At 35.7% G+C, this 11052-nt stretch overlaps 2 protein-coding genes across 2 annotated transcripts; one reads left to right on the top strand and one right to left on the bottom strand.

Annotated features, from left to right (window-relative positions):
• Positions 1-74: 74 nt before the first annotated feature.
• Positions 75-2628, bottom strand: PIG-T (phosphatidylinositol glycan anchor biosynthesis class T). Its single transcript, XM_034978398.2, has 3 exons — positions 2288-2628; positions 905-2194; positions 75-328 (listed from the first exon to the last, which is right to left on the bottom strand). Exons 1-3 carry the CDS (start codon positions 2448-2450, stop codon positions 108-110), a joined length of 1674 nt encoding a protein of 557 aa, XP_034834289.1. The 5' UTR covers positions 2451-2628; the 3' UTR covers positions 75-107.
• Positions 2629-3221: 593 nt separating this feature from the next.
• RagC-D (Ras-related GTP binding C/D) lies at positions 3222-10072 on the top strand. Its single transcript, XM_034978410.2, has 8 exons — positions 3222-3447; positions 3527-3660; positions 3768-3996; positions 4625-4720; positions 5445-5663; positions 7146-7288; positions 8059-8210; positions 9762-10072. The coding sequence occupies exons 1-8, from the start codon at positions 3445-3447 to the stop codon at positions 9932-9934; spliced, it is 1149 nt and encodes a 382-aa protein (XP_034834301.1). The 5' UTR covers positions 3222-3444; the 3' UTR covers positions 9935-10072.
• Positions 10073-11052: the final 980 nt, after the last annotated feature.

Genomic DNA, 11052 nt, shown 5'->3' with positions numbered 1-11052 from the left:
TTATGGATTATGGAAATCAGAATACACCATAACGACGACCTTCATTACTTTAATGTTCTGTAATAAAACTAATATTAAAATATTTAATAATTTAATATCAGTTTACATTAGTCTTTCTTTTTCTTAAAAATATTGAAAATTTTCTGTCTAAAGGATACAGGGGCACCAATAATTTTTAAAACTACTTCTTTGGTACAAATATTGTTCAGAGGTCCAAATGCTAAAGCTACCACAGTACAAGCCAGACAGATAACATTGTACGGCATGCTAAAGTCTGGTGTTGGTAAGGACACCATAGCTCCATTTGTCCGTAAGACCATGGGATACCCTGCAACAAATACAAAATAATATCAGTACCTTTATTATAAATGCAAGTGTGTTTGTCTGTTGGTTTTTCCTTCAATCACGTCGCAACGGAGCAACGGATCGAAGTGATTTTTTGCATGGGTATAGTTAAAGACCTGGAGAGTGACTACTTTTTATCCGGGGAAATCAAAGAATTCCCACAGGATTTTTAAAAACCTAAATCCACGCGTACATCTTTTTTCGGGATAAAAAGTAGCCTATGTCCTTCCCCGGGTTGCAAGCTACCTCTGTACTAAATTTTGTCGAAATCGGTTGAACGGTTGAGCCGTGAAAAGCTAGCAGACAGACAGACACACTTTCGCATTTATAATATTAGTATGGATTGGATATACTAAATTATGTTCAGATTTGTTAAGAAGTTTTAGTGTGAAGCACGCCTAGACAGACAGATAACATAAAAAAAATACTGTTTTGGGTTTGTATCGATAAAAATGCTTCCCCTGATTTAAATTTTTAAAATATATTTGATGTGCAGAAATCATTCAGTCACAATTTTATTACAAGTACATATATAGTATTACAGTATTTATACACTTACATGGCTTTGATGCGTTTATGATAGAATCTAAAGTACTGCCAGTAATTGGAAGACTGGTATAATTTTTAGCAGTTGGTAGGTTTGCAGAAATTAATGCAGATCCTATATAGAATCCATGATTTGCGTCAGGTGGGTATTCTTGCCATTTGAGAAAAACAAACTCAAAATCTATAGTTATTCTAGTTGTAGTTTTCGGTGGCAATTTAAGTAGTAGTTCTAAGTGATAAGGTTTTTGCCTGCTCCTTCCAGGTGAATAATACTGTGACATTATTAATTTACTCTCTGCCTCACCGTTAATCCTTAACGTACTAAGCTGAATTGGTAACCACCATGGAGCATTTTCTAGTAGCACTATGTCTATAGGTGCCCAGTAATTATTGGTTAATTCTGTAACTATCCCACCAAACTCTTTGCCATACCCCAAAACATATCTATTGAAAGTCAGTGGTGGTGGAATATTCACAAATATTTTATTCTTTATTTCATATTTTGCACCAATGTTCATCATGTTATAATGGTTGACATCGTATACTGCCAGTTCAACTTCACTGCCACCTCTATGTGATAACACAACACTGTTTGGCTCAGGCTGAAGCTTAAACGGGTATGAACTATTTGAGGTAATGTCAACAAATATCTTGCTGGAAGATGAAAGTGGACATGCTCCTGGCAAACCTTGGCCGAACAACTTTCGAAGTGACCAGTCCATGGTGTTTATAATTTTAAAATCGTAGACGAGTGCCACAGTTTGTTTAATTTCTAAATTAGTCTCTAGGCAATTACTGTCCACACACATTCTTCTTATGTGAATGCCAATTGAATGATAGTTTGTATTGTGAATCATTCTAGAGTTGAGAAGGGAAGAAAAACCATGACTGGATTCACATGGCAGTAGCTTTTTCCAAGGAGTTAAATTTTCAGTGCATACTATTTCTCGTGGCAATGAAGCATATCTCAGCTGAGAAGTAATATTTTGTCTTGATTTACTATTCACTCCCATTGGCCACAGAGCCATTTTTGGTGTTATAGTATTAAAGCTTTCAATAAAATTTAACGATGCACAAAATAGGCCAGATAAAGTTGAACTTAGCTTCTTCCATTGAGTATCAACATCTACAACATCGGGCGAAAACCACACATACAGTTCAGCACCAGGCGCAGCATCCAGCACAGGATAACCCCATTCACTATGTCTCCATTGTCCTTCAGTCAATGTCAAGTGTAACTCTTCTACTTGATATCTGGACACAATTTCTCCCAAGGAACGTGGTGCAAGATGTGAATGTTCAACTACATAAAGATGAAAAAAAGTTGACAAAATAATTATCAAAAGTAACCTATTCAAATATCAGTAGGTATATTATATTCTGTGCTACTACTTACACGACTTTTCTCCATTTGCCAGTGTCAGGAATTGTAAATAAACATAAAGGTGAGATGGTGGCATTGGTTTGATAAACATTTCTTCCTTAAAATCATCACCTTTTATATGAAGAATTGGACTCAAAAAAGCAATACAGCACAGTAATAACTTCGACTTTAACATTTTATAACATAAATTCAATAATTATTTTCAACTTATCGAGTTAAATCGTAGTTCAGTACAAAAAAATATGTTTTTTATGAAACAAAACACTCCATAGTTGTTCTTCAATTAAATTTTTATTTTTACCCAAGTTTTTACCATATTTTTACAGACTACCATCAATATTCAATTCAATACCAATACCAGTAGGGCGATTGTCTAAGACCTGCATCAATCATTATTACAATCTCAATTGTTCTGATTGGCTGAATTTGTGCGATTCTTGTTGCAACAATGTATTGTAGCCAATAGTGAACGAGCATTAACCAATCAGAGATGATTGCGATCGTGACATTGTAGCTGTCATTCTCCCGCAATCGCGCACCTGGTACATTATATAGGTACCTATACTGCCAATACCGTCACCACCACAACCACAACATTTGACAATGTTTGACACATTTTTTCAACTGGGCTTTACGGCTCTGGGCTCAAGCCTAATGACTTGATCAAATACTACAAATAAAATTATTTAGCGATTTGAGAGTAGAGCCGATTTTTTGGTGGTTGGTGATTATATGGTGATTTTAGATGTTGAATCTGGTGGAGAGTTCATACGTAGTAGTACTTGCAAATTCTTTGTTCATAGTTCATTAAACTGTTGGCAGCACTGCTTCGACCAAACCTTTTTTTTCTGGTCGGTGCTGTGCTCAGCATGGTCTGTGGTGCTCAGCTCGTGCTCAGGGGAACGTAGGTAGGTACCTAGTGATTATGTGGTGATTATATTCTCTTTGCTCAGGGGTGGGTGGACCAAACTTTGACAAATGATGACAAAGACAAATGAACAAACCCAACAAAGTACAATGTTTCATTTAGAAGATATTACTTTCATACGTAATTAGATCCATTAGATCATTTAGGTATTGTGTTTTTGAATGTTCTTCATATTAGAAGGAAATGTGAAAGACGTTATGGTAAAACTAAAAACTTTCATACGAGTAAAATATCTTTGAACATGGTAAGCTGATAATATTAATTTATTGTCGTCCTAATAACATAACGTGAGTTACCTACATACTTATCTCCCATTTGTACAGAGTTATCAAGATGAATACGTGGGTTCATTTCCAAAGGATTTTAGCTACGGTCCTTTTGAACAGAATGGAGATACCGACAATGCCTCTCTCCAGGAAGATCACAAGCCTCGTATACTTCTCATGGGCCTCCGACGGTAAAGTACTCTTCAGCTACTTACGGCACTTGTTTTATATAATATACGACTATACACTATACAGGAGTTTATAAAAATAGTTTTAATATTGGCATAACTTGTTACAGGTCTGGAAAATCATCAATTCAAAAAGTTGTTTTTCACAAAATGTCACCAAATGAAACCTTGTTTTTAGAATCAACCAACAAAATTGTCAAAGATGATATAAATAATAGTAGTTTTGTGCAATTTCAAATATGGGACTTTCCTGGTCAGATTGACTTCTTTGATTCAACATTTGATTCTGACACAATATTTGGAGGATGTGGTGCTTTAGTGTTTGTCATAGATGCGCAGGTACTTACTTATTTTTTTCTTATTTATATGGCAATGGAATACATATTATTTATGGTGGCCCTTCTTACACACTTCTCCATACAAACATATTATGCCTAATATTCTATTCTCTGTTGTTCTTGATCTATAACTAAGCCATATATCTTTATTAACCTCACCATTATCTATGGCCTAAAACAATTAGTAATCTAAATTGTATTTATTTTAAAAGTTATGGCCCTTGAAAAATCTCTATTTTTGGGCAAATTTTGTGGCAACTTTGTGTGTAATATAAGAAACTAGAAAATTAATAACTTCATGTCACAATTTAGTTCATAATAATTTCAAATTTCTTTATTCTGAGTAAAAACAATGTTTTCTTTTGCTGAAAAGTGTAATTCCAAATGTTGATTTGCAACTTTCAATTTTTGACTAAAAATTCTTGTATTATTCTTGTATCTTGTATTATTGTTGTCAAGCAAAATTCATTCACCCAGTCTCTCTCGGGGTGAGGTGTACTAAGAGGGAAAGGGTGACACACCGATAATGTTGTTTCCGTCACCTGTGGAAACAGCACCCACCAACGAGCTATCACTTCGATGAAGCACCCTCTTAAGTAAATCTAATCCTGTAACCAAAACATTTTTAGGATGATTATCAGGATGCACTGGATAAGTTGCAGTTGACAGTGACCAAGGCATATAGAGTAAACAGTCATATAAAGTTTGAAGTGTTCATCCATAAAGTAAGTTGTACTCCTTACTTCCTTTTTTATTTAAGAAGATATGAAACATGGGCATGAGTAAATTAACTAAGCAGGATATGTCTGTTTGAAAGTTCTTTTCCAAAATGACTGCATACAACATTCCCTTGTGTGTATAGTAACTAAAATATGTACAATAATTTGTAGTGTACTATAAAATAAAATAATTTTTATTTTATTCAATTACTACTTTTACAAGTACTATTAAACTTATGACCTAAAGTATTCATTTTGACTTAGATTTTAATAATAATTCGTTAATAACAATTAATATTTAATCAATTTGTAATAATAACTATTGGAATTTTATTTATTGAAGTGGAACAATTTTGCATGCCAGAAATGGCCGATTACATTGATACTTACTTACCTTAAAAAATTTACTACCATTGTTACATGTGTTCTAGCAAAATAAAGGATTTATGATTTTAAAATAATTACTTCATCATCATTATTATGATCAACCCATCTCTGACTCACTACCGAGGATGGTTCCCTCTATAATGTGAAGGACTGGGCATACTTTACACACCTGTAAAACTTTCAGGCATGTAGGTTTTCTTACGATGTTTTTCTTCACAATTAAAGCAAGTGATATTTAATTGTTTTAAATGCACAACTCCGAAAGGTTAGAGCTATGTGCCTGGAATTTAACCCCTGACGCCTCGAAAATGATTACTTAATGATTTTGATTGATAACTTGTAGGTAGATGGTCTCAATGATGATTACAAGATGGAGTCACAAAGAGATATACACCACAGAGCCACTGAAGACTTGGCCGAGGCTGGCCTGGAGCATGTACATTTGTCATTTCATTTAACCTCCATTTATGACCACTCCATATTTGAAGCGTTCAGTAAAGTGGTCCAGAAGCTGATACCACAGCTACCTACTTTAGAAAATCTTCTAAATATACTCATATCAGTAAGTATTGTGGAAGTCTAAAAGGCATTTCTACTTTTTACTGTTTAACTAGGCTACTTCGTCCACATGGATGTACAATATAGAACTCTGATATTCTGAGGTAAAAGTTAGTCTATGACTGTCTCCCAAGATGCAAGCTTCTTCTTCTTCTTCGTTCTGGGCTGGTTTCCGCACTTAAACGTTTCCGTCTGTTGTGCGTGCATTGCCTCTCCCCGGCGAAGTCTTCACTCCAGCCATCCAAGCTTGCACCAGAAGCCGAGTAGACAGCCCAGGTTGTCGAGGGCTTCATGGAGTGAGGTCGGGGAACCCAAATGGTGTTCGCATTGCTCAGCTCTGCTACGCCTGTGCACTCTAGGAGCACGTGCGTCGGTGTTTCATCGACCTCCATGCAAGCTTATCTCTGTATGAAATAGCAAATGTCTGCAACTTCGTATACATGGTATATTTTTAAAAATTCCATGGGCATACCGTCCGTCCTTGATGTCACGGGTATGTAAGCTAATTCTGTCTAAGAGTGTTTGTACCAAGTGTCAAAATCTAGTAAATGGATGGGCGGTGAAAAACTAGCAGACAGGCAGGCACACTTCTGTGCACCTTTAATCGGAGGAAGCATAATTTTCGATATATACCCAAAAACAGCTTAATAATCTACAATACCTAAGGGTGCTGTATGTATGTAAATATTTATATTTGTTATATGAAATAAAAAATCGCGATCAGTGTAGTAGCTTAGTAAAGGTATACTTTTAACCACCTGTGTGTATTTGTTGGTTTGTCCTTCAATCATGTTGCAACGGAGCAACGGATCGACGTGTTTTTGCATGGGTATAGTTAGAGATCTGGAGAATGACCTAGGCTATTTTTATCCTGGAAAATCATAGAATTCCCACAGGGTTTTTAATAACCTGAATCCATGTCTTTTTTATTCAGATACAAGTTAGCCCTTGATTACATTCTCACCTGTTAGTAAGTGATGATGTAAATTGTAATCTAAGATGGAAGCGGGCTAACCTGAAAGGAGTATGGCAGTTTTTACTAAAACCATACCCCTTTGGTTTCTACATGGTATCATACTAGAACGTAAATCGTTTGGCGGCACGGCTTTGCCGGTAGGGTGGTAACTAGCCAAGGATGTCACACCCAGACCAGACCAGAAAATTAGAAATTATGAAATTCCAAACCCCTGCCGGGTGCCACAGCGCTTACTACTGCGCCAGGGAGGTCGTCAATCTGGACAAGGTTGTGGGCATTAGCTAGTAATAACATAATATTATCCTCTGGTGCTGCAAATGTTCATGGGCGGCGGTAATCACTTAACATCAGGTGACCCGCCTGCTCGTTTGCTCGCTTTATCTATAAAAAAAATAAAATATTATAACCTCATGAGTATACATTTCAATTTTCATTTCTTCCCTATTAGTATTCTTTGAACTACTTATTTGTACACTTATTAACATGATGTTAAATGATCCTTTTTTCCAGAACTCTGGGATTGAAAAGGCATTCCTCTTTGACGTAGTTTCTAAGATCTACATAGCAACCGACAGCTCTCCAGTGGATATGCAGAGCTACGAGTTGTGTTGTGATATGATTGATGTTGTTATTGATATTTCATGTATATATGGGTAAGTTAAACATAAGTGCAGTTCGATAAATATAACATACTAGATGATGCCCGCGACTTCGTTCGCGTGGATTTAGGTTTTTATTTCTGTGGGAACTCTTCAATTTTCCGGGATAAAAAGTATCCCCGGAAATGTCCTTCCCCGGGATGCAAGCTATCTCTGTACCAAATTTCGTCAAAATCGGTTGAACGATTCAGCCTTGAAAAGCTAGCAGACAGACAGACACACTTTCGCATTTATAATATTAGTATGGATAATATACAGTTCTTATGGCCGGCGTATGCGATGACAACTCTACAAAGCTTCAACTCAATCGGATGAATGATGTGCGATATGTCGAGCGAGGTAACGAACACAGTCGGATAAACTGGTGAAAATTCTAAAAAAACTCATAATTTTTTTTTTTTTTTTAAAGATTTTATTTACAGCTCTATCTGTTTTGTTGTGTTACTATACCTTGTTAATTGTCCAAGACGCCACGACAGAATGGTAATAAACAGTTGTTGTATTACAGCTGTAATACCTACATCTGGAGATTATAAGTGTTGACAAAAGCAGAGAAAAATTCTTTCTCTATCGAAATAGTTTTTTTCCCATTTGAAATTGAACTTATGTTACTTGTTCAGCTTTGGGCCATTGATATAATATGTAATTTGTTTTGAATTGAAGTAATTAATTATGTACTAATAATTCAGATAAATGGAAATTTGACGCAAGTAGACTCTAAGATAGATAAAGCTAATTTATTTATTTTTCTAAATATTTTTCAGGATGGTAGATGAAACTGAAGTAACTACTACATTTAACAGTCAAAGTTCAAGCCTAATAAAGCTGAACAATGGAACTGTTCTTTACTTGCGTGAAGTTAATAAATTCCTTGCTCTTGTGTGCATTCTCCGTGAGGAAAACTTCCAAAAACAAGGTAAGTACATTTCTTATCCTAATCACACTAATATTATTAAGGCCAAAGTTTGTACAGTACATTACTTTCGGTCGCGTACTGTATGTGTCTGTTTGTTACTCTTTCACGCAAAAACTACTGGACGGACTGGCTGTCTATTTTTATCCCGGAAAATCAAAGAGACCCCACAGTTATTTCAAAAACCTATATACTCACAAGCTAGTAGCATTATAAATTTGAAAGTAAGTTTGTATGTTTGTTACTCTTTCACGTCACAATGACTGAACCTATTTGGCTGAAATTTAGAATGGAGATAGCTTATACTGTGACTTATCACATGGGCTACTTACTTTTTATCTCGGAAAATGAAAGAGCTCCCCACAGGATTTTTAAAACCTAAATCCATGTGGACAAAATCACAGGCATCGTATAGAGGTCCTCCCATAGGTCGCCAAAATAGTTTGTATGTACGAATTTTATATTTACACTAGCAGTTGCCCGCGACTTCGGCCGCGTAAAATTTCTTGTTTCTCATGATCAGAAATTTTTCCACTGCAAAAGGCCTCACTTACCTACTCACTCACCTTAAGGCACGGAACCCAGAATACCTAAATGCCAATTTTCATATCTCTAACGTCAAAAACATAGGATTTTCATATAACCTTAGGAGTGGATTTTCGCCAAATCTTTTTTTAGCAGATACTTACCCCTTACAAAAGCTTACCTTCCAAATGTCAAGTTAGCAATAATTGAAATTTTCCCTAACAAACTTTCATCCCCTATTTTACCACCTTTAAGAGGGGATTTTCTAAAATAACTTGAGCTTTGTGGTGATTTTCATACCTGTAACTTCAAAAACTTTCAACCCCCAGTTAGGGGTTTGATTTTCATTAAAAAGATCTTAGCTGACACCTACCCCCTAGAAGTAACCTACAAACTTTTCCCCCCTATTTAACGGCCCTTAAGGGGTGGTTTCCAAAATGACATACAGATTTTTATTATTTAAAGCTAATAACCTAAATGTCGATTGTCACGTCTCTAACTTCAAAAACATAGGACTCTCATACAACCTTCGACCCCCCCCTTTCACCCCCTTAGGGGGAGAATTTAGTTAGATCCTTTCTTACCTGATACCTACCCCCTAGAAAGAACCTACGTTTCAAATTTCAAGTCAAAATAAAAATATTTAAAACTTTGCTATAAAAACTTTTCCCCCCTATTTTACCACCATTAAGGGGGAATTTCCCAAACTGACCTATACAGATTTTTATTATTTATGATTTAAACCTATTAACGTAAATGTCGATTTTCACGTCTCTAACTTCTAAACATAGGACTTTCATATAACCTTCCACCCCCATTTCACCCCCTTAGGGGGGATGTTCTCAAAACCGTTTCTTAGCTGAAATCTACGTTCTAGAAGGAACCTACCTTCCAAATTCCAAGTTTGTAGGCCTTATAGTTCCTGAGATTTCGTGATTAGTCAGTGAGTGAGTGAGTGGTATTTTCACGGTATTCCTCTTTTTTCTCTTTTATATTTTATTAGATTTTATTAGTTTTATGAAATTACAGGTGTTATTGATTATAACTTCCTGTGCTTCCGTGATGCTATAACTCAAGTGTTTGAACTGCGGAACAAAGCTCAAAACGCAGCTAAAGATCAGGCAGATGTTGATGAATTACCCAATGGCTCAGGAGACTCGCCGGAGAATGTAGCTGATCATTCACAGGCTCCTATCCCATAGCACAACATACAGCATCATTATTTTCTTGTATAAAGTATAAACTGTAGAAGAAATAATATAATTTGTATAAACTACAGCTTATTTAAATTTTATCCATATAATTTACTGTAAAAAAAAGAAACATTATTTTACTGTATACTACCCAAGTTTTATTTATTTTATCTACGCCAAGGCCATATTACTTATATTCTCATAAAATTATTGTATTTAATGATATGATATTCAAAAATAATTGCATACACAAACCAAGCATACAACGATACAATGCGCTGTTGCTGTTGGCAATATAATATATTGCCAGCAGCGCTCCCCTGTCAATGTCATGCAAGTGCCTGATGGCCTGGCCAAGAGAGCCTTGTCGCCTGAGCTCACAGAATACATTTACTCCAAGGAGCCTGAGCTTGAAGGCTCTCTTGGCACTTGAATGACATTGACAGAGCGCTGTTGAAGAACATTAATTATATTAATCATTAATATTCAAACAAGAACAAAAGGGACATTTGACGGCAACGTTAGTTCCGATTTTCGCCACGCGCCAAGATAGCCTTGTAGCACTGGATATAGGACAGACAACTCTCCTTTGCTCTATGGTCCAAGCAATGTCAAACTGACTCAATGTGTCAAAACAGTGTTTCCACATATGGGATTTCACCTTATTTTAGGGTGAAATCCACGAAACCACTAATATGTAGGGAATGTAATAAACTATGTAGGTATGGCTCAGGGCTTTTTCTGTTGAAGGGATTCTTGGGATAGGCTCAAAGGGCAAAATAAAAAACTTTTTTACTCTGCATCGCAGAATACACTGAGTATAATAGATGTAATCCAGTAGCTGTGAAATAGGCTCTAAGATTTATTATAATTTTGAAAATAGTAGAAAATTAACACCCTTTTCACAAGATTTAGAAATGATATTAAATACGTGGAAAATGTTGTTGTTTATAATAAATTATAAATGATTTTTTATGCCCCAAATCAGTGTGTTTAAAAAAATTTAAGGTATAATTCCCGCAAATTGCTATTGCGCTGGAACCATGTCTCATTAACTTCAAAATGTCGTCACGTTGTCGTCATGTGTTTCACGTCAGCCGAAATAAAAATATACCATCAGCTAGTGG

This window comes from Maniola hyperantus, chromosome 2, assembly GCF_902806685.2.
Source record: "Maniola hyperantus chromosome 2, iAphHyp1.2, whole genome shotgun sequence".
In the NCBI taxonomy this organism is placed as follows: domain Eukaryota; kingdom Metazoa; phylum Arthropoda; class Insecta; order Lepidoptera; family Nymphalidae; genus Maniola; species Maniola hyperantus.
The sequence above is the reverse complement of the archived record's forward strand: the minus strand, read 5'-3'. Positions and strand labels throughout refer to the sequence as shown.

What these genes read in the sequence shown, in the direction of transcription:
- PIG-T (XM_034978398.2), bottom strand. Translation starts at nt 2,450, where the DNA reads ATGTTAAAGTCGAAGTTATTACTGTGCTGTATTGCTTTTTTGAGTCCA. An exon ending in GGCAAATGGAGAAAAGTCGT is followed by an intron (nt 2,195 to 2,287) that starts GTAAGTAGTAGC and finishes ATCTTTATGTAG; the next exon opens with TTGAACATTCACATCTTGCA. An exon ending in CATAAACGCATCAAAGCCAT is followed by an intron (nt 329 to 904) that starts GTAAGTGTATAA and finishes TATTTGTTGCAG; the next exon opens with GGTATCCCATGGTCTTACGG.
- RagC-D (XM_034978410.2), top strand. An exon ending in CTTCTCATGGGCCTCCGACG is followed by an intron (nt 3,661 to 3,767) that starts GTAAAGTACTCT and finishes AACTTGTTACAG; the next exon opens with GTCTGGAAAATCATCAATTC. An exon ending in GATATTTCATGTATATATGG is followed by an intron (nt 7,289 to 8,058) that starts GTAAGTTAAACA and finishes AATATTTTTCAG; the next exon opens with GATGGTAGATGAAACTGAAG.